This window comes from Physcomitrium patens, chromosome 17, assembly GCF_059467195.1.
Source record: "Physcomitrium patens ecotype Gransden chromosome 17, ASM5946719v1, whole genome shotgun sequence".
Taxonomy (NCBI): Eukaryota; Viridiplantae; Streptophyta; class Bryopsida; order Funariales; family Funariaceae; genus Physcomitrium; species Physcomitrium patens.
Window position 1 is genome coordinate 8,034,405 of NC_143426.1, and position 23,333 is coordinate 8,057,737.

General features: G+C 31.2%; 3 protein-coding genes across 6 annotated transcripts; 2 read left to right on the forward strand and 1 right to left on the reverse strand.

Annotated features, from left to right (window-relative positions):
* The first annotated feature begins 17,183 nt into the window (after window positions 1-17,183).
* Window positions 17,184-19,215, forward strand: LOC112294046 (uncharacterized). Of its 2 annotated transcripts, none has more exons than XM_024544153.3 (6): window positions 17,184-17,560; window positions 17,857-17,907; window positions 18,013-18,108; window positions 18,302-18,427; window positions 18,602-18,641; window positions 18,859-19,215. In XM_024544153.3, the coding sequence occupies exons 1-6, from the start codon at window positions 17,468-17,470 to the stop codon at window positions 18,936-18,938; spliced, it is 486 nt and encodes a 161-aa protein (XP_024399921.1). In that variant the 5' UTR covers window positions 17,184-17,467; the 3' UTR covers window positions 18,939-19,215. The 2 variants fall into 2 exon arrangements, with proteins under 2 accessions (XP_024399921.1, XP_090099809.1); XM_090243683.1 differs by having other exon boundaries at window positions 18,865-19,215.
* Window positions 19,216-19,681: 466 nt separating this feature from the next.
* Window positions 19,682-20,986, forward strand: LOC141046470 (uncharacterized). Its single transcript, XM_073540507.2, has 2 exons — window positions 19,682-20,181; window positions 20,640-20,986. Exons 1-2 carry the CDS (start codon window positions 19,885-19,887, stop codon window positions 20,748-20,750), a joined length of 408 nt encoding a protein of 135 aa, XP_073396608.1. The 5' UTR covers window positions 19,682-19,884; the 3' UTR covers window positions 20,751-20,986.
* Window positions 20,987-21,275: 289 nt separating this feature from the next.
* Window positions 21,276-23,255, reverse strand: LOC112294045 (putative protein phosphatase 2C 28). 3 transcript variants are annotated; one of them, XM_024544151.3, is made up of 4 exons: window positions 23,146-23,255; window positions 22,355-22,685; window positions 21,944-22,136; window positions 21,276-21,833 (listed from the first exon to the last, which is right to left on the reverse strand). In XM_024544151.3, the coding sequence occupies exons 2-4, from the start codon at window positions 22,666-22,668 to the stop codon at window positions 21,483-21,485; spliced, it is 858 nt and encodes a 285-aa protein (XP_024399919.1). In that variant the 5' UTR covers window positions 22,669-22,685; window positions 23,146-23,255; the 3' UTR covers window positions 21,276-21,482. The 3 variants fall into 3 exon arrangements, with proteins under 3 accessions (XP_024399919.1, XP_090099808.1, XP_024399920.1); XM_090243682.1 differs by having other exon boundaries at window positions 22,355-22,903; XM_024544152.3 differs by having other exon boundaries at window positions 23,111-23,255.
* Between the last annotated feature and the right edge of the window lie 78 nt (window positions 23,256-23,333).

Here is a 23,333-nt window from a genome sequence, read left to right on the forward strand (position 1 = left end):
TCTACACGATTATAGATATACCATTTAACTTAACACATTTTTTAATCTATCCAATTTTCTTATAATTTAAATGTTTGCCTCTTCTACTTACAACTCACTTAAGTAACTTCCAATAGGAAAGAGAAACAAAACAAAAACAACTAAAAGAAGAATATTTAGTTGAATATTATCCCAAGCAAGATAATTCCTGATTTTAATTGTTAAAAAAAAAACTATTTTTGTATAAGAGTGATCCTAAGCAATTTTAATTATAAAAAAGAATTTTGTATCAAGACGGTAAGGAGCTCAAGCTCTCATTTTTTTTTTTAGATTTTTTATAATAAGATAATTACGGAATTATCTATTATAATAATTAGTAATAATTGTCATGTTACAAAAATGATACTTTTCAAATAGTTCATACCATATTGAAGAAGAATTCACTTAGCTGTATTTTTATTCAATAGGATACTTGTCAACAAATTTCCAAAATACATAACTTCTCTCCTAATCAATCTCAAACTAAATATTTTAAGTAGGAATTTAAGGTTTAAGTATATTGGATTGATGGTTCTATTTACTTCCTTCCATCCACATCTATAAGAGAGATTGGAGACTTACCTCTCTTACATCTTCTTTTTAGATTCTACTCTCCAATTCCTAGCTCCTGCTTCTTGCGTTCAAGCTGTTTGCTAAAATTTCAAAGAAGGAAATAATTGACAAAATTTTAGGGACTTACTTATTTTCAAGCTATTAGTACCACTCTCTTCTTATTCTTATGCTCCTTCTTCTTAAACCATAATCTGTGTTAGCAAAATAAAGTAAAACTCAATGAATTTTGTCAAAATAAGACTCAACTTGGATTGTAATTTGAACTTGTTGATTTTTTCGAAATTTTTTTTTTTCTAAATTTATTTGGTCTAGCTTTTCTATCTATTTTTCTTTTAAATTCTCTTCTTCTTCTCTTATTGATGAAGAATTCTCTTCAGGTTCTTGTTAAGCTTCTTGTACACTACTTCTATGAATAGAAAGGATACGAAGATTGGAAGAGGTGATTAAATTTCCCTACTACTATAAAAAGACCCTCTACTAGAATTTTATAAGATGAAAAGAGATAGTATGAAGGAAAGAGGAAGTGATTAAATCCTCCTACCACTAGGGAAATATCTTCAACAGGAAAAATTATAAAGAGGGGAGATGATGAAACCTTGAAGATAAGCTCCACCTCTTATGCTTTTGAAACTAACAACCAACTTAAGAAAACCACCAAGTAATGCTAATGTTAACAATAAATTAATCAAATATTACTTAAGATTAAAAATAACAATATTGCCTTAAAAAAATCAATTAGTGAATATATATATAAAATTATTATGTATGTAAAAGAAAAAATACTATTAATAAATAAAAATATGAATAAAAATTAAATAAAAATAAAAAAATAAAAGATATGAAAAAAATTAAAATTAAAATTAAAAATAAAAATAAAAGTTAAAAGTAAATTTAAAATATTAATGAAATTTAAATTTTTAAAAATTAATTAAAATTTTATTTTAAAATATTATTATTATTATTTATTTTATTATTATTAATTTAATATTTATTCTCTTTTATTTTTATTTTTATTTTATTTCTTTCTTTATTTTATATATATATATTTTAAATTTGATATAATTAAGAAGAAGATTTTTAATTTTTTTTTAAATATAACATAAAATCCAAAATATAAACAATAGAAGAAATAGAAATCATTAACCTCAATTGTATTTCGATTATAGCAACAACCTCTCTCAACTTCAAAAATCGCCACAAATTCGATTTTGATTTAATAGCATTGAATTTTTTACCATTACAAAATTAACTTTAAGGTGCTGGTTTTTAAAAATTTCCACAATAAAATAATCACCTAGCACTAAAAAATAAATTTTCAAACAAGGAGTATATAAAACTATTGATGCAGTTATCTTCTTTCTAATCTAAAATTTATACCATATAAACTCAAATCCTAATCAAATCTTAATCTAAATCATAATATCAAATATATAACTGATATCAATAATTTTTTAGAATAAGAAGAAGTAAATAAAAGAAAGCAAATGATATAATATATTATGGGCAAGCATTTTAGAAACTTAATAGATGCAAATTTGACTCTATATATTTATAGGTAATTATTAGGTTAAAAATTTGGCCAATAAGTTAGCCACATATCATAAATATTAGCTACTTATAGTATAAATTGGCTATGTAGTACACATTTAAGAAATTTTTTTGTAAGTTAGTTATATTTCCCGAAAGTTAGATATGTATTAGAAGATTTATATAATTTCAGTTGAAAGATAATAAAAAATTGAAAAAGACAAATATCTCATGATATAGCATTGGGGGCCAAATCTTATCAAATGTATGTAGTTTAGTTTGATTAGTGATTTTTCATCCATTTATTATCAATGATATGAATCTTAAAGAAAGAAATCTTCAATACACTCTTAAGTTACTCAAAAAGACTATGAAATCACTCATAGATGGTAATATATTGAATCAAAATGGTTATTTCCAAAGACAAGAAGACTAATAAGTCTTAAAACAAGACTAAGATTTAAAAAGGCATTGACAAGAGTAAAAAAGGCTTCAATCTTGCTTCCAAATATACTTTCTAATTAGGAGCTATGTGATAATATTCTATAGGACTTTCAATAAGTGTTGACTTTATTAGACACTTGATTTAATTTATAAATAGTATTTATAAATTATGTTTTTATGTATACTATTTCTAAGCAAAAATAGAATGGAAGAGACTTTTAAAAGAGCCTCTAACAATCTTTCATAAGGATGTGTCAAGACTTAAAAAAAATACACTTACATAGATACAAATTGGCGACTTACTTTGCTCGACCGGTCTGGACTGCACAAGTTTTGGTTTGGACAATTTCAAACTAGGCAAGTTATGTTAACAATGTTAGATAGATGAGGTCTGGAGTGCCAAAATTAGAACACAAAAAAATTAATTAGGACAACAAAGCAAGGCAATGCAAGAAGTGATCTTGGCTAAAATATATATATTGCTTAAGGGAGGAGAGGGAAGGAAAAGGGTTGTACTTACTAAGAAGTTGGAATTAGGAGATCAGGTAGCAATTTAGATCAAAGTCATATAAAAGATTGGATTGTTATTTAATTTTATAGGACAAGTGAAAGGCTTCAAGAAAAGAAGGCAAGGATTGCGACATGAAGAGGTTTTTGGTCATAAAATATAGGAATAGATATAGATTAATAGAGAGAGTTGCCAATCAAAAAAAGGAGAGAGTATAGATTCTAGAGGAAGTTGAGTTGATTGAAAGAGATGCAATGGCTATGTTGCACTAGATTGGTATTGACAGATTTAAGCTACACAAGTATTTTAGAAGAGGTAGTGAAGTGAAGGCATTTCTACCAGAGTAGATCAAAGCAATGGTATTTTAGGGATGTAGAGATAGTTTGGTAGCAATGACGATAGGACTTGGCTTAGAAGTTGACAACCATAGTAAATCAACCATAATTTGCTAGGTTGTTGTGAAGTAGTAGTTGATTTTCTATAGTAGTTAGACAATAAATTTTAAAGAGTTCTTATGCATATTTTTATTATACATATTTATGCATAATAATAGATAATTGTGATTAATATTTTAATATGGTTATTTTTTTGCTGAAGAATGTGATGCATATAAAAACTTTCATAAGCTGATTATTGCATAGTTTAAATAAATAATTAATTAAATAAAATAAATATATATAAAATAAGTAATTAAATAAAATAATAAATATTTTATAAAATAAAATAATAAATATTTTATAAAATAAAATAATAAATATTTTATAAAATAAAATAATAGATAAATAATAGTTAAGATAGAGAAGATATCTAACCTTACATGACTGAAGTTATTCTTCCAAACTATCAAAATACAATTAAGGTGGATTGATTTTATTGACATCTATTAATTAATTATAAATATATATAAAGTCAAAAAAATATTTATAAAGCTTTTAAGAAGTATTTTTAGAAGATATTATAAAATTAATCTATTTTAATTATTTCTATTTAATCATATAAATAATTATTGGAATAAATATAGTAATTTAAAAAATTATTTTAATATTGACATATTTTAGAAAGAATGGTGTATTAAAGATGAATTTTAGTAAATAATGATACGTAATTTATATAGCAAATAAAGTACTCTTTTATAGCTACTAAATAAATCTAAGTTGAAAAGAATCCATTAAGTAATTGTAGAGCTATGATCAATCTAATTTTTTTGAATGTGGTATCCAATTACATATCAGTACTTTGAAGAACATCTTTTGGCCTTGATAACTACTTTCAACCTCCTAAGGATACTTTCTATTAAATTTTGGTATAAAACTACTTTAATATTATTTTATTTTGCAGCTATTCTTTTTCATAATTTTTAGACTTCTTTTGATTTTAACTTCCATGTATTGAATTGGTGTTTGAAGTGCTTCCAAAGATATTCAATGGAATTAAGATCAAGAGGCTAAGTAAGCTAATCCATTACTTTAATTCCATGATAATCAAATTACTTCTATGCTAGTTTTGAACTATGGTTGTAATTATTATCTTGTTGAAAAATCACTTCCTCCTAAAAATTCCAAATTCTTTACTGCAAAGAAGCACGTTTTTTTCAAGAATTTCTACAAATTGCTTGACATCCATCCTTCCTTTAACCTCTATCATCTTTCAATCCATTCCATTCCATACAACCTCATATCATTATATTTCTATTTCCATGCTTAGCTGTTTCTTAGAACTTCTTGTCAAGGAAGAACTGACCCTTTTATTTTTATACCCACTTTTTGCTATTTGATCCAAATCTATTAATTTATGTCTCATGTGACTAAATAGCCTTCTTTTAATTCTCTTAAAATAGGACTAGTCTATCTCAAAATCCTAAGTTCCTTCTAATCCATAACAACATAAAGCCTCATCACAAAATAAAATAAAATAGACATGAACAAAATTGAATGGAAATAAATAAAATAGGACATAAAAGAAAAAATTGAATAAATAGAAACAAAACTGAACAGAACTGAACAAAAAGATGTTTAACCAAATCTTACTAAGAGAAAGGATCTAAAGCAAAACTTAACCAAATGTCCCAAAAGGCCTTGGCTAATCGTATTTATACATTATTCTATTACTCTGGACTTTCAAGAATGTTTGTAGGTGGTAGGCTCTACTTAGATAATTATCCAAAGACTTTTTTAAAAGATTCTATAATAGTTTCTACCTAATCCACTATTCTTATCTCAATTCTAGAGACTTCTATAGTTCTAACTATCTATCTCTATATAAATATCTTATCTATATCCTATTATAGTTAATTCTCTTCTATTAATGTAGAACATCCTTGTTTCACTTTCAATGATATCTCTAAATTATCTCTTAGCAATATGTGAGGTTTTGTACAAGTTTTTATATTATATCATGAATGGGATAACCTTTCCAAAGAACTTTGTACTATAGTTGTAGATGTCCACTACCACGGTAAAGATAGCGATACTCTAAAATATTATTGACTTCATATTCTTATTGGTCATTAACTACAACTACTGATGGTGGTGGTTGATGTCCATCTACAAAGCGCTTTGGCTTGGTATAAAATTCTTATAATTATAAAACATAAAAGATTGGATGGTTTCAAATATGTGGTAGAAGCTCAAGGCAATATATAACATCAAAAATCACTGAAAAAATATAGAAAGGTCCAAGCCACTGAAGTGCTAATTTATAGATTTGGATTGATGTAACAAGTGGCAAGTTGGCGTGAGAGAGTAACACCTTATCACTATCCTAAAAGGTCTTGTATTGCCAGTGGTTATCCGTATATTGATTCTGTCAATTTTGTATAGTAAATAGGCAATGCAGTGCCTCTTATAAGGCCATTGTAAGCCATTGTATAAATTCCTCCATTATTAGGTTGTTGATATAATCGGATATTGATTGATATTAAGAAAAAATGGTTAATGATTAGTACTTTCTTGAATACTATCATTGTAAGTAAATTCCAAGAGTGTCAACTATTCATCTCAATTATTATGATGAACTACTACAAATGTCCACAATATATCCTCTAAGGTCCAATTTGCTCACTTTGTTTGTCCAATTGTTTGAAGATGGAAGGCTATAAACATAATAAATTATATACCTAGTAGCTACAATAAGGCTTACTAAAGACTTCTTGTGAAGCATGGATCTTGATCTGAAATAATGATATGAGGTAATCTATGGTGACAAAAGACCATATCAAAGAAGAGTCATGCAAGTATTGAGGCATGAATATCTGAGTGCACCTTAGCCAAATGAAGTTTCTTTGAGAATTGATCCATAAAGACGACAATTGTAGTATAATTATGAGGCATCTAATGCAAAAACATAGCAAGATCCATAGTCACATACTTTCAATATGTAGTACCTAGCGGAATTGGCTGTAATAATTCAAGAGATGTTGCATTATGTTGTCATATTGTAATTGCTTATAATATATAAAAACTAATTAAAGTATATATTATGTTTGTAAGTCTTGATGTGGATTAGAATGGTTAATAAGTAAATTAAAAGAGATTTGATATAAGAAAATTTATTTGAAGGTTTATCTATTTTGATTATAGTGTTTGTATTATGTAGGATTTAGATATTTAGTATAAAACTTAAGAGAAGATTGGAGTATAAAGATGAAAGTTTAAACCAATTGGAGGCTTATTAGGAAGGATGAAAGCAAGATATGCTTGAATGAAGACAAGGAGAGAAGATTTTCATACCTATTAGTTGAATATGATGCCCAATGGACTTCAAGGAGGCTGCCCAAGGCCATATTAGGAATTAGGGTTTTTCTTTTGAGGTTATTTGAGCTTTGGAGATAAGACTCAGCAAGTTTAGGTTTTTGGATATGGTTTGAGTGCAAATTTTGTGTCATTTGGAATTTTTATGAAGGAGTTATAGGCGCTCAAAGTAAAGGTCTCAATTTCATACCTACTATCACTCTTCAAGGCATAACATATGCTTACAAAGAGCAACAAAAGATTGGCTACTAGGATTGGAGAGAAGACTTTTTTTATTATACTTTTCATATATTTTTTGATGAATTATAAGTCTAAATGAAGGAATTATAGGACATTGAAGACAGTACATAAAATTCAAAGTTAATAAGTGAGTCATTTTGTTGATAGTAATGGTTGGAACTATATCTTGAATTTTTAGACAAATTTTTGGCTCAAAATTTTTATAAGTGTATGTTATTAGGTTAAGAAGCTATAAATCAAAATTTTATGGTATTTGAGTACTTAATTTGTGAAATATGAAGAAAATTACATATAGGTGTATGTAAATAAGGATTTGAAGCTACTATTAGGATTTGGCGATATTTGAAGATCCGTAATAAATTTATAGTTGAAATTTGTTTAAATAATTTTTGAAAGTATATCGATACTTCATGTAAAATTATAATTTGTTTAGACTATCCAATCGTGAAATATGAACTAATGAAGTTCAAGAAAAAAATTTCATAAGGATATATAAGATTTTAAAATATTTTATCATATATTTGGATGTTTCTTTATACTTAGGCTTATATATTGATGAAATTTTCCTAAAAGAAAAAAATATTATATACATAAACTTGGAAATTTTATATCTTAGACTTGATTGAGCATTTAGTTGTAACCAAAAGTCCAATGCTTTCATGAGGCAAACTCTCTCTATTCTGACAGTATGCTTCATATCATTGACATGATTCATAGGAGCGTACAAAGGCTCAAACATCATGATCTAAACTTGTCTAAAATCATGTCTTTGATATCTATTCTAGACTCTTCTCTCATCCTAGATGTCCTGATATTGAAATATCATACCTTTCTTAAAGTATGCGCATCCAAAGTATAGCATTGTTGGATACATAAATCTCCTTCTTGAAATAGAGCAAGCCATCACTAAAAGTGTAATTTTGATATTATATATCACCCATCTTTATTTGATTGCTAACCATCTTAAATGAAATATCTCAATGTATAGCTTCTTTCCATTATGCCTCTTTTGTTAGATTTGAAATGTTAATACTAATGGTAGCAACTTTTGCCTTATTTCTCAATTTGTCCTTCAAATTTGGTCTCCATAATAAGTTGTCTAGTATAATATATTATCACCCTTGCTTATATTTAAGCTAGATATGAAAAAGCTGTAACTATTATTTTCAACGATGATCTTGTGATTTCATATTTTCTAGATGCAAATCATATGGTAAGGATCAATGGTCAATCCAAACAATCGCTAGCTTTTCCAATAGATAGTATTGCCACATCTTTGTCACATGTACAATTGTAAATTGCTCTCAATTATATGTAGAGTAATTGCGCTTTATCTTTTTGAGCTTGCATGATTTATATACCATAGGTTGAAGGCCCCTACCAAAGTCTTGTTAAAAGACTGATCTAATAGTAAAGTTGAAAGCATCAATGTCAAGCATACAAGAAATATTAGGATCATACAATTGTAATATTGGAGGAGTAATGAGTGTCTCTTTCAACTTATCAAAGACATTTTGTTGCTCTAATTTCTATTCAAAAAGGGCATCTTTATTCAATTGGTTTATCAATGAAGCAGAAATGTGAGAAAATTATCAAACAAAATGGCAATAATATGTAGCAAGACCTAAAAATGAGCAAACTTCAAAAGCATTGTTGGGAGTTGGCTAATCTTTTATTACTTTTATCTTATCTTGCTCCATACACATGCCTTCAAAGCACACTACATGCTCCAAATAGGTGACTTTCAACTTCCAAAGTTCACATATTGATTGCTTGTAATAGAAGTAATTATCTTGTAGTTGGTGCAATACTTCTCATAGGTGTTGCTCATGCTCTTCAAGGATTTTATAATATACAAGGATACCATGAATGAAGGCAACTACATACTTGTCTAAAAGATCCCGAAATAATCTGTTCATATGTTCCATGAAAGAAGCTGGAGTATTGGTGAGGCAAAAGGATAAAACCAACTATTTGAAATGTCCATAGCACATACAAAATGCCATCTTTTCTATATCTTCTCTTACAATAGGTATTTGCCAATAGTAGCTTCAAAGATCTAATTTACTATAGATAATCACACCTTGAAGTTAGTCAAGTAGCTCATCCATGCATAGAAGTGGATATGTATTTTTAACAATCTGCTTATTGAGGCCTCAATAGTCAATGCAAAGGCAAAGTCTACCAACTTTCTTATGAGCAAAAAGTATAAGTGCTCTCTATGGTGATGTACTTTCTTAAATAAGGCCTTCTTCTAAAAATTCATCCAATGTCTTCTACAATTCTTCAAGTTCTTTTGATGCTAGGTGATAAATTAGTTGACTTATTGATTTGGCTCCAAACAAGAGTTCTATTTGAAAGGAGGCATTTCAATCAAGAACCATGCGACTAAATAGGCTGGTTGAAAAGACATCTTGATATTTTCTTATGAGTTTTTAAATTTATTTATTCCTTTGGATGTCTTTCCTACTATTGACACAAGATTTGTAACCACCATATATATTATTGTTCATGCTATATTTGTTTTTTTATAAAGGTCATCCCTATGAATAAGTCTTTACTGTCGATTATCTTTTTTCCTCACTTGATGCAAAGGTGCAAAGAATCACCTTGCATCCTCCATCTTTAAAAGAGATTTTCCTTACTATCCGATCAACTTGCTTATTTTTCATCTTTAGCCATGGCATAGCAATGATAACATCATATCTTAGCTTTGTCACCTTGAATCTCTCTTAAGACGTAGGCGTTTATAAATCTCAAAATTTCTTCTTCACATGTCTCACTTAATATGTTCTCTAGGTCATCTGCAAGGTATATACTTCTTTCCTTGATTGCCTTAGTTTTAGTTCCAAACCGACGGACAATTTCAATTGAGATGTAATTTTCTATAGAGCCACAATCTATAAGCACTCGACATAGTTGTCCTTTAGTCCCTTAGATGTACCAATTGATTTTTTTTATGGTTTTCCAAGGCTATACCATTTGTCTTTGAGAGACAGTAGTTACTCCTAGTATTGGCCCTCATTACCTTTATTGGAGAGCCCTGTTTTCCTACTCGGATTCATTATCAATTTAATAAGTTTTGAGACTATGAATCTACCTTGTCCTACTGGTGCTTGAATTTTGATGTTTTAAATAACCTCCAATTTAATGGCTTTACTTTCAATAATAAAAACATAATCCTCTTTGTACCAATATTTGCCATCTTTGTAATAATAATGATTCTTGTAGGGCATCGATGTCCATTGGCATTGGTTATTGTGCCATAGTAATAGATAGTAAAATTAGCCTTTGTACCATAGGTTATGCTCCACAATATTTGAAATCCATAGCATCAACCCTCTCTGTAATCTCAATTGCTTCTTCAAATGTTTGTAGATCTCTTAGTTCGATCTCTTATTGGACCCAAAGTTTCAAACCTTGTAGGAATCAATCCATCATCACTGCCTCCAAAATATTATCAATTTGGAGACATATGGACTTGAATTAAGAGACATAATCTTATATCAACCTAGCTTTTGTAAGATTTGTAAGATTACATGTTATCTTCTCTACATTGATAGGCCAAAATTGATTCTCAAACTTGGCCTTAAACTCTTCTCAGTCACAAAATCTACCTTGTGCTCTATAGCTTTGAACTCGATGTTGCCACCAAATGGCTGCCACATCTCTCAAATAGCTGGTTGCATATATAATTTCTTTAGTGGTATTTGTCCTAGATAGTTAGAGGTATTGTTGCATATTGAAGAGTCGTTGATATACATCTTGTTGTCTTAAAGTTTTAGAGTATGTACTAGATTTATTCTATTTCAATCTAATAGATGTCGACTCTCTTATCCTCGAGGCTTCTATTTGTCCTTGCAAAGTAGCTATTTAGTCTAAGAGGTCTTGTATTTGAGTCTCTATCTAAGATTACTCTGCCATATCTATCGTACTATAATTTCTCCACTGAACTCTACTATTATAAAGCCTTTTCACCTCTCAATTGATTTTTTAAGAATAGCTTGAAGTAGCCTCAATACAATATCCAATATAATGATAGCAACTGACCTTAAATAAGATGGTGACTATTGACATACTATCAAAAGTGAATAGTCTAACACTTGCTTTGATATCAACAAAACATGACTAGTCTATGTCAAAAATCCAAGATCCTTCTAATCGACAACAACATAAAGACTCATCACAAAATAAGACAAAATAGACTTGAATAAAATTGAACAGAATTAAATAGAATATGACATGAAAGATAAAATTGAGCAAATAGAAATTGAATAAAATAGAAGTAAATAGAAAGATGTAAAACCAAATTTTACTAAGAGAAAGGATCTAAAGCCATACTCAATTAGATGCCTCAAAAGGCCTTAGCTAGTCCTATTTATACCTTGTTCTACCACCCTAGACTTTCTAGAATATTTGTAGGTAGTAGATTCTACTTAGATAATTATCTTAAATTCTTTTTCTAGTAGACCCCACCTAGATAACCACCCTAAATTCTTTCTAGAATATTTTATAATGGATTCTACTTGGTCTACTAACCTAACTTCAATTCTAGAAATGTCCATGGTTCTAACTATCTATTCATATACAAATATCTTATCTATATCTTATTATACTTCTATATTCCATTTCTTATATTTCAGAGCAAAATCTGATCATTATTTTTTATAGCAGATAAATAGTAGTGGTTTTTTTTCTCTTCACAATGGCTTTCATATTCCATTTTTTGAGAACATTTTAAATGGTTTGGATTGACACAAGATTACTGATAATATTATTATAGTTTTTAGTAACTTCAACAATATTTTTAGCCTTCCCATTGTTGATTTGGCAAATGATTGTCTTTTCATCTATTACAATGAATTTCTTTAGTCTACCTAATTTAAGGTTCTCTCTATTAAAATTGATCTTTTTTACTAGCTTAAAGATAGTAGCTTTATTACAGCCAAGTTTAGAAGCAATTTGGCCATAAGATTTTTGAAATTGAAGAAAAACAAAGGTAATATTGTCTTAAAGAAAGTAGAAAATGGGTCTCATAATTGTTCAAACAATTGTTAAGGATATAAGAATCTAACAAAGAAATATGTTAAGATTAAAGAAAAAAATAAGATTGATAGCAAAAGTGGTTCCAAAGATTCCTATTTATACTATAATGAAGGTTATAAAAGTCTATAGTACTTTCTATAGATGTTTTTAGAAGAATAAAGAAGCTTCTAAAAGCCTATGGAACTTTCTAAAAGATTATAGAAGATTCTACAAATATCTAAAAGGTGCTAAAAATTTACAAAAGATTTTAGAAGATTCTAAAATGAGATAATTTGGAATATGTTCGTACTAGAAATTGTGATTAAAAATAGTAATTTTATAATTGTTATTAGATATTAATGATATTATTAGATTAGTATTAATATTATCATAATAAATTTGATGATGATAGAATGCTATAATATTAAATAATTTATAGAATCCAAAAATTAGACACCACACCTAAAAAATTATTTTAACACTACTTTAAATTAGATTGGTCATAGCTATGCAATTACCTAATAGATTCTTTTCAACCTCGGTTCATTTGGTAGTTGTAAAGAAGTACTTTATTTGCTATATAAACCACGTGTCATTATTTAATATAATTCATATATAATACACCATTCTTTCTAAAATATATCAATATTGAAATAATTTTTTGAATCATTGTATATATATGTTTGTAATATTATCTTCTTTTAGGAAGAAGTTCCATGAAAAGTAGACATCATACATTGAAAAAATCTAAGATACAACAAATTGTGTTTGCTACATATTTTGATCTTTATTCTCTTTGAAGATAGTTGATAGGTCCTCTCAACTATCAATAGTATTTTATATCATAGCAAAAAGACTACCATATTATTTAACTGTTGCTGAGGCCTTTATAACTCTTTTCAAATAAAACATTTGAAATACTGTAAAAAATTATTTTTATCTGTAATAAAATCACCAATCATTGAGAATATCTTCCAAGGTTGTGATACTAAACACATTATATCTTGCCATCTATTTAAGAAAGGATATATTATTCTTGAGGATTTTTATCTTGATTATGTTGTCTTGAAAGTTGTCACAATTGTAGTGTCTTGTCCAATGAATCAACAAACAATTGCTTTTGAGTTGAATTTGTTGGTTGTTGATTCTCTATCTATTAAGTACTACAAATACACAAAAGCTACAAACAAAAATAGAAGGTACAATGCTATCTTCTCTAAATCTTATTTCTATAATAGTAAAGATTTATTATTCTTCATCTTGGTTTTACTAGATGTTGTTGATAAAAAGCCTCAACCTTCTCTACTATATTTACAAGATTCTTTGTTGCCTTCTAAATGTATTCACTAATATTATATTTGCATCAATGAATAAGGTATTCTAATCTATTTTGGGGTCACCTTAAATATAAGACTTTTTTCACCTTGAATCCTTAATTATTATCTACTTCTAAAGAAAGAAGTGGCATTTGTCTTCTTTCCAAGATATTGACTATGTTATATGATTTAAGAAGATATATGTAGAATATGGGATGGATCCTCATAAATTCTAATAGATATAATCAATTAGCAACATAATTGACTTATTTAAAAATAAAAATAAAAATCTAATCTTACAATAATTTAATTTGTTACAAGGATGAGTAGTCTTGATATTAGAACAAAATAACCATACCTTGTCACCTACATTGAATTTTAGTTGTTCTTTGCAATAAGTATATGTATTGATCTTTTGTTATTCTAAAGCTTCTATTAACTATGCCTTCATTGTTGCATGTAGTATTGACAAACGATTTGCCAAATCTTTTGCTATAAGATTATCAACTTTTAAAAAGTTAAAAGTATCAAGTTATGGATGATAATCATAATTTCCAAATAAAGGTATTTATTGAATAGAAGAATGTATCTTTTTATTATATATAAACTTTGTCAATGACAAAAGAATTATTCAATCATCTTAATGAGAGTTGATATTATACCTCAAATATTATTTCAGAACTTCATTCATTAATTTTTTTTATCCATCAATTTGAGAATAAAAAACTAAAAAAAGCTTCTTATCTATTTTTAAAATCCTAAAAATAATTCTTTAAAATCTTGATACAAATTGAGTCCTTCTATTTAATATAATATCCTTGAATAATCTATTATAGCAATAAATATTGTCAAAAAAAACTTAGCTATTTCTTCACCTATGATAGATTTTGTACATAATACAAAATGTGCCATTTTAGTAAAATAATCTACTATCTCAAATATAGATTCATACAAATCTGAGACTAAAAGATCTATGATAAAATCCATAGAAATAGAAGATCGTTTTTGTTCCAAAATAAGTATTGATTGAAGAAATCAATAAAATTTATGACAAAGAGTTTTAGATTTTGAACAAATATTACATGATTATACAAAATCTTTGATTGCCTTTTACATTTGAAGTCACAAAAAATCTCTAGAAATTAGCTCCAAAGTCTTATTGTATCCAAATTATCTAATTACTGAAAAATCATGATGAGCTTGAAGAATATGTAATTGTGCTTTTCTTTTTGGAATGTATAATTGTCTCTCAAAATATAGTAGATTATTCTTGAATTCAAATTTAGAAGATTCATTAAAACTTAAAAGAATTATTTTTAATATCATGAAAAAAAAGAATTGAAGGACATACTTAATTAAACTTTCTTCATAAAGATTGAATCAATAGTCAATGTTGATTTTATTGCTCAAAAATGAAAATGCTCTAATTTTAAGAAAATTATTTTTTATTGATCAAAAGATGCATCTTCTAACATAATTGGAAAATTCCAAAAAACATTATACATCTTTGATTGTTTTTGAAATCTTTCAAGTCATGATAATTTGCACCTTTTTAAGATCTATCATAAACCATTGCTTGAAATAATGTATCTTAAAAAGTCAACTTGAGTAGTGTGAAATATAATTTTTTTTATTTTGGCATATTATCTTGCATCTCTTAGTTTTTTAACATATAATGAATATAAACTTCATATCTTTTTGTGTTGTTAAAATAAATTAGGTTGTCATTTAAATAACAAATGATAAAATTATCAAGAAATTCATGAAAGATATCATTCATTAGATGTTGAAAAGCAATTGATACAGTTGTGAGTCCAAAAGGCATGACATTATATTTAAAATGCCCATACTTAGTTTGAAATACAGTTCTTCATTCATTTCATTTCTTAATATGAACTATTTGTATGCTTCTTGTAGATCTATTTTGTATATAGTTTTCTTGATTCAACTAATCAAGAAGTCTTAAAATCAAAGGTAGAAAATACCTATTTTTAATGGTAATCTTATTGAGTCTTTGATAGTCTATACACATCTGCAAAGTTTTGTTATCAAGAAAGTAAGCCTTTTCAAGAGAACATGAGATCCTTAATTATAAGTAGATTATAAGAAGCATAATGTTGTCCAAATGAATTCAAATTAAAAAAATATAGCTCAAAGAATTAGTATAAATTTTAGATTAATTTCTTTCTTGTCCCAAGATGTATTCAATTCCTAACTCTAATTTCAAATCCAAACTTTTTTTATTACTAAAATTTCTATAAATCATTTATTACTAACTTAATCTAAGAAAAGTCTAGTTCATAGAACTTAACTCAAGCTACAAACTTCAAAATATCAAAGTCAACAAATAAATTTCAAAGAAATTGAGAGCCAAATCAAGGAAAACATTGGCGGCTTGATACAACCACAACCTTCAAAACCCCCTTCTAAAAATTAGCTTAAATTTTTCTTATCTTAACTCTTATTTTTAAGTATAATAGCTTATTTTAAAGCTAATAATAAGATCCAACTTTTTTCAAAATTTCATAACAAAAAGGAAAAAAAATCCAATAAATGGCATAGAAACCTCCAAATCAGACTTGAATCTCACTATTAAAAATTCTAGTGATCCTCCACCTACAAATTTGCATAGATCTCTCTTGTCACAAACTCCTCTTCTTGCATGCTAAGGCTTGATGAAAAGCTAACAACAAGATCTAGCTTCTCTCAAAATGTCAAGTTAAATTAAGTCAAAAAATAAATAAATAAAATCCAATATATGGCATAGAAAATCCCAAACCAAGCTACATAAGTAAAGCTTGGTTTTAAAATCTCCACATTATAATTAATTTGAGATAATGAACTGAAATCAATTGACACCATGAAGCTTATATAAATTATACATGTTTCATAAATTATAAATATTTCATAACTTCTAAAGCATAAATCTCAAATTCCCTTTATAATATCAAAAACTTAAATCAAAAACCATAAAAAGATCTAAAATGCAACTATGACTAAGATTATTTTAAATAAGTAATTTTAATTAAATTACTTATTTTTTTGTATTATTCTATTTTCATTTTTGAAATAATATTTAAAATAATATAGATTGTATATAAACTAAATGTAAATGATATGTATGTGTATATATATATATATATATATATATATATATAATTTTATATTTTCTTTTGAAGACTCTTATACTTTATAATTGTATATATGCCTTTAAATGCTCCTATGGTCTTAAAAATTATATTAATTTCAATTAAAACCAACTAGTTACAAAATTGGCTGAAAATTGAATGATTTGGACTTAGTTTGTCTCAGTTGGTGATACAGTGTACTATAACACTTGTTTTGGTATATCACATAAGAATCAATAATAATAATAATAATAATAAAATGTATATAAAAAATAATAGTACCTAATTGGATTAAATTTTAAATGAATACCTGCTATTATACTAAAAAAATACATTCTTTAGGCTTATATAGTTTTTTTATTTTTTTTTACAATCTTCAAAATGGGTGTCCCACATGTTCACAAAAAATGAGATAAGAGATGAACAAATATTAGAAGTTCTGGTAACATCACATTTTTTGAGAAGAGGGCTTCATATTTTATTCATCGGGTGAATTATTTCCCCAGAATGGAAGGTCCAAATTATCCAACAGACATACATACATTTATATATAATATACACTATACGGAAGTTGCACATGTTCCCTATGTTCCCATTGTTCCCGGTGTTCCAAAGACTCCCTCGGGGTTTCATGCGCTGTGTGAACACCCACAGCCTTCGACGATTTGGCGCTGCAAGTTTGAAACTCCGACAAAGAGCCGGAACTATTCATCGTCAATGCCACCATTTTCACGAAACTGTGGATTTGTTCGAAGCGTTAATCCGAAGTTCTAACGTGGGTTAAGATTTTCTTGATTGCGGCGGAGCTTGGTTTTCCAGGAGAAAGGTTGGGAAGAGGTACCTGATAGTGGTGGAGTAGCCAGAAAGGTGTAATGTTTGATTCGGATTTAGGGTGAATGGCTTAATTAGCTGGAGTTGTGGCGAGAAAAAGGACCGGACATGGAGAAAGGATTTGGTGGAATGGACGGTGCTTTTCATGTCGCAGTGAAGACGATAGACGCCCATTTTGCCAAGGCGGATGCTATTTTGCAGGTTGAGTTCGATTATCTGCAGTTTATAATTTGAGCTGAGAAAAGATTGGTTGTTTGAACATTACTACAAGGTGGTTAGAATCCAGAAAAGTTGATCGCATTTTCAGAAACTATTTGCACTCGCAGTTCTCAAAGGTTTACATGGATTTGTTAGAAAATATTCTGAAGAGATACTTTGTTAATGAGGCCGATGGGAATTGTTCTGGTACGTTATTGCTTTAGTAGACGTCTTGCGATTATTCTGAGCAGCTACTTTTATTCGAATTCTGATGATTTTTCCATGATTCAAACGCCCAGATTGTGCACAGCAAATTGGAGCACGAATTTGAAGTAACCTACCCAGGCAATGTAAGCAATATCTCATTTTGACTCATCCTGCCCCTGCCATATGGTAGGTTTATGCAGAAATAGTTCCTTTTAACGATTTCTTTCCATTATTTTTCATGTAAACAGGCAAATCCCTTGAAGTTGCTTGCCCGCAAGAAAAGATTGCAGGATGAGCTTCCGCTGCTCAGAGAAGAGTGTGACAAGCTTTTAGCTGCCAAGCAGGTCACATCAACTACCAGATTGAATTTTTATTAGCTTGTCATCGTGTTAGATATGCCTCGAACAGAAGCGAATGCTGCACCATCTGGAAAAGTTTAGCCACATTCATCATGGCATAGGCAAATCTAAGTTGTAGCCATCACACTTGATCAGACGGCTTCAAGCTCTGTAGACGGGCATTCATCGTGATGCGCAGGATCTTATAGATGCTGCAAGAACTACGCTGGTGAAGAACAGGACGTTACTATGTCAATTACAAGCTCGGGCTGGTCTCCCCGTAAGTTGTGACGCAGACGATCCAATCTACTCGTCATTTGTGAAGGTACGAGGATTAATTCTTGCAATGTCTTGTTGGAGCCACACAGTTCGTTGAATCTGTTTTCCACAAACACACACGCATAAATAAATAAATAAATAAATAAATAAATAAATAAATACATACATATAAAGATCCCTCGTCACTTTTCAATTGACTTTCTTGTTGCCTCTATTCTAGACACTCGAGGAGTGGGATCATCAGTTGGAAATAGTTTCAGGTAATCAACCAGTTCCTAAACCCGTGTTCATTGTTGATCGTTCTGTTCGTACCTCTGAAGGTCAAGAAATATCAGTTTAGACTTGCTAGTTTTCATGCCCAATTTATTTTCGTGAAATGAGCGTTGTAAACTATATATAGATTTTTTTTCGTATAACGTCTTGTCTTGTTGAAGCCCCTTGCTCATGATATTTACAACGTGTATGACTGAAATGAAGTCACAGAGAGCCATGAATTTACACGTCCTGATCTCAATCTGGAGCTCTTTCGATCCAAAGTGTTCAAGAGGGATGAATAACCTCATTCGAAACTATGGTTCAACATTTGAAGTTTTCGTGAAAGCTAACAAGGCAAATAGACAGTTGCAAATGGGTATGACGATGCTTTTATAGGTCCTTTCTATTCGTATTTTTTGAGCTTCGATCAACGAAAGTTCAATTAATAATGGCAGAATTTAGCTAGCCTCAATATGGTTCGAGGATTCAATATCTGCTTTACAGCAATTCAACTCCTTGTTGCAATTGGCATTCGACCTGTGATTAATTGAAATTTAAGAGATACAATCGTTTGTATAAGTGAGTTCCGATGACAGCAAGTTTGCAAGCTAAAAAGAACCATGCAATGGGGTCGGTGCTCTAGGTATTCCAGTGATCTCTGGAGTCATATCGTTGAATGCCATTTCCTACTAGCTTAGTTTAAGTACATGAATGTTTTAGTTCTGCAGTATTTGTTGGGGATTTTCATCTCATTAACAAAGCAATCGATTGGGATCAGTTACTCAAAACACGACGGCCAAGGATACGCACTCTCAATTCAATGCCACTGAAATGTTTTACAGTTGGAACTGGTAAGAAATTTTAGCCCGACATAAAATCAACAACCCTGGGATATCGAGGTACTGTAGTTCACCTGAAAACTTTAAGGATATGGTCTAGTAAGCATTATCCACTTGTCTTGGCCACGTTGACAGCTCCCAAGAATGATCTGAGGACACCGCCTTGTAAGGCCTTACCTGAGATCTAAAGAATCACAAATGAAATTTTTGAAAAGGCTCATATCCACAGGAGAAGTTTCAGATTGCGTGTCCTCTTCATTGTTGCACAAACTCTGAAAATCTACGTGGGTACGGTGTTTAGAGTGCATTTAGTCGCAGTCTCGTAATTTGAAAGTTGCTTGGCTGCGTGTTGAGGGTAGTGGAAAGAGGATATCGCTTCTTTGATTTTGCGGGAGGAAGAACAATCGCGATGGCAGAGGAGGCCGATCACTTATTTGTATACGGGAAACTGAGACCTGACGCGCCCGACAACACGGAGCCGCTTGGTAATACTTGTGGAGCTAAGAAGGCGTGGCTTATGGGCGGCAGACTCTACTGCTTCAACAAGGGAGGTCAGGACCAAGCTGCAGTGAGGCTGGACGAGGCAGGGCATGCAGTGGCCGGGTATGTTGTGAAGGCCGCCTGCTCTGGAACCATTTCTGCATTACTTCAAGAGTCGGAATCTAAGGAATACTCGCCCAAGCTCTATGAGAGAGACATAGTAGAGGTGAAAATCTCTTCTCTCTTCAAAACTTGCCCGTGACATCAGTGCGATGAATTTGAAATTTTTTGCGTTATGTTGTAACCTGTTTTTTCCTCAATTTCTTCTTGCGAAGTATATGGTTGTTTCATTCCTGTTGGTTGAAGAGATTGATCTGTATCCCGAATACTTCTTATGGTCGAAGAAAGGGGGAAAGGGCGACAAACCCTAGTTGCCATGGTCGAGCTGCGACATAGTCGTTTGTTTCTGGATCAGGGGTAACATTTTTGGGTGATTGTATCAACTGTTTTATTACACTGTACTTGAGAGTGTTCAACATTGAAACATTTCTGGCAGAAATTGACGTTTTGTTAAGTCATTTAAATATTTTTTTGAAAATTTGTTGTGCATGAGTTTTGTATGGATTTGACTGTTGCATCACTCAAACAAAGTAGTATGGATTTGACTGTATGCATTTGATGCAGGTAAGGACTGAGAAGGGAGAGCAAGTGTTTACGTATGTTTACCATAGACCTGATGTGGATATTTCCAAGCCTGTTCCCAAAGGAGACTGGCTGCAGAGGTCTCAAAGATGACAGCTTCTTGGAGGGATGTACCTAGAATTTCTCAAACGGATAGTACACGGTGATTAAACTTAATATACTACCGATTTTAGGTGTACGAAGTTGCTGTTTGTCACCTTGTATTGGACTGAAGGTGGGGTTTTAGATGTGGCCTTTTAGTTCCTATTGTATGCTAAACCGGGAGGTTTACAACCAATGAGTACTAAGAACAATGGTTAGTACCTTCGGGTCCTTCTGATTTCATTGAACTATTGGACGACTTAATGTTATTGTGCATGCGAATCGCAGCAGAAGTGGTGTGGGAATGACGTATTTCAAATAAACAAAAAATAGTCAGTTGATCGTGTGCTAGTGGTGGTTGGAGATCATATTAACAGTGATTTAGGCAGCTGCGTTTTTGTTTCAATACGTTTTATCGTCCAATTACTATTAAACTCGAAGGTGTATGTTAAGGACGACGATGGAGAGGATTGCAGTATTTCCAGTATTGTACAACCAACTATACTTATACTTGATGGCCGGTAGTTGAGACATGTATTTTGCACGCTTTACTTACTGAGCGTACGGAATAATTTATTTACTAATTTGAAATAGGAGCTCTTGATACAAAAATCCGAAGATTTCCTTAGCATCGAAATGTCAATTCTTGTCCAAAACCAAATGTTCAGCATTTCTGAGTTAGTTTGAGCGCCTGTACTGTAAATACCAGAACTAAGTGACCTTGAATGGTAACAATTGAAAAATTTAGCTCAAAGAACTCAGATCTTTGAGGCACACAACAAGAACTGAAATGTCATCCCTACTTCCCCTCCTAAGGGCAGCAGCTGCCAACACTTTCGCAGCTCCTTCTGCAGTCGTCTGAGCTAGAACATGCTCAACGGCTTCGTCATTACTCATAACATTCCACAGCCCATCACTGGCAACGACAAAGAAATCGTCGTCGTCAGTCAGAATGTTGTCCCAAATATCAGGTTCCACACTCAAATGCTCCTTGATCGAGTAGTCTCCGAATGCACGCGTCATATTCAATCTCTTGTCAACCCGATACACTCCTCCAATAGGTGATACAGCAACCTCGCCCCCTTTAGACTCCACCTGTGAGCACGGTGTGTCAGTTTCTCTCCATCAACCAGCGAATTTAAACAATGCAATTAATTGATCACAAATTGCCGTCTGCATAGGAATTGCAAAATGAGGATACATACCATTTCACGCTCCTCTGGTTTCTGAGGTTCATGATCAACACTGACTTCTACAGCTTTGCGATTTCTAGCGAGAATAGCTCGAGAGTCTCCAACATTTGCCACAACGAGCCGTGAGCCGCCGTCGAGCAGGAAAGCAGTGGTGGCTGTTGACCCTGCTCTGAAATCCTTCTCGTTTTCTGCCTTACCCAATATTCTGCAAATCAAATATTTCCATAGTTTAGATTATATTGTAACAAGCTCATCTGCAAAACTATGATATTCTGCAGCAATAGAGAAACGGACCGAATTGATTGCCAGTAGTGACAGATAAAAGGACACGACCTAATATGTCTACATAGTACAAGTAAAAGCTCGATTTATCATACATTTATCAGGTTTTGCAGATTATGAGAATAAGGGTTGAAGTGAGACCTCTTGTCCATGGAGAAGTATGTCTCTTTGATCGTCTTCTTCGGGTCGTCCCTAAAGTTGGGATCTGCCAAAATCTTATCGAAGAGTTCTTGTTCCAAGTAAGATGCAACCTCGGTGCCTGCATGGCCATCGTATACCGCAAATAAGCCGATTTCTTCGCCATTGAAGGATTGCATTCTAGCAACGTGGTAATCTTCAATGGGATGATCCCGCAAACCCTTTACCCTTGCATAACCGAATGTAACTGAAGACCTCCAACCCTCACCGCCTCCAGCCCACGCTGTGGCCTCCTCTCCGTTCACCTCGCCATTCATTGTTTATTTGTATATACCTACAGATTCACACGGTGATTAAAAGCGCAACATGCTGCCTTACGAGTAAATCTTTGACAGAAGCAAGCTGAATTCGTTTCAACGATTCACACAACCGTTGTTAAGTTGCCACTAAAATTCAGGTGATCCACATGAGATCGAAAGCTCCGGCGGCTAGAAAGCCACCGATGCACATGAGGTGGTGAGAGGATCCTCGCAGATGATGCTCAGGCTGGAACTGAGAACAGAAACACCATGACGTCACGAAATTTCGACTGACACAGAAGATGAGAAATGCAGAAAGCGTTCGCCCAGTATGTTCACTTTCCAGCACAGTATCACAAACTCAAACCTCAACTACAATTCCACTCCAAGGTTCTCAAGCCCAGCAAGAAACGAGCTCCACTAAATTCCTAACCAAGATGAGAAAGGTGGGGAACAAAACCTTCCGACAGCAGAGCTGACTGAATTTGCACTCACCAGCCTGATCAAATCGAGTGACTCCAACCTAGACGCCCCGCTTCTGCTTCCACTTAAATGCACTGCAACCTGTCGCCGAGAAAGGTGGACTAATAGATCTCGACACTCGTTTCGAATCTCTCACAACCTGCAACTGAATGCGCAGCAGGTAGTTAACCTCAGGAGCTCCCATCGAAACCAAACCCATG

Excerpts from the sequence above, each read along its gene's own strand:
- LOC112294046 (XM_024544153.3), top strand. The coding sequence starts at position 17,468 with ATGGAGAAAGGATTTGGTGGAATGGACGGTGCTTTTCATGTCGCAGTG. Across the intron at positions 17,908-18,012 it reads AAGTAACCTACCCAGGCAAT|GCAAATCCCTTGAAGTTGCT; the intron begins GTAAGCAATATC and ends TCATGTAAACAG. Across the intron at positions 18,642-18,858 it reads TCAGTTGGAAATAGTTTCAG|TCACAGAGAGCCATGAATTT; the intron begins GTAATCAACCAG and ends ACTGAAATGAAG.
- LOC141046470 (XM_073540507.2), top strand. The coding sequence starts at position 19,885 with ATGGCAGAGGAGGCCGATCACTTATTTGTATACGGGAAACTGAGACCT. Across the intron at positions 20,182-20,639 it reads ATGAGAGAGACATAGTAGAG|GTAAGGACTGAGAAGGGAGA; the intron begins GTGAAAATCTCT and ends CATTTGATGCAG.
- LOC112294045 (XM_024544151.3), bottom strand. The coding sequence starts at position 22,668 with ATGAATGGCGAGGTGAACGGAGAGGAGGCCACAGCGTGGGCTGGAGGC. Across the intron at positions 22,137-22,354 it reads TACTTCTCCATGGACAAGAG|AATATTGGGTAAGGCAGAAA; the intron begins GTCTCACTTCAA and ends TTTGATTTGCAG. Across the intron at positions 21,834-21,943 it reads AACCAGAGGAGCGTGAAATG|GTGGAGTCTAAAGGGGGCGA; the intron begins GTATGTATCCTC and ends CCGTGCTCACAG.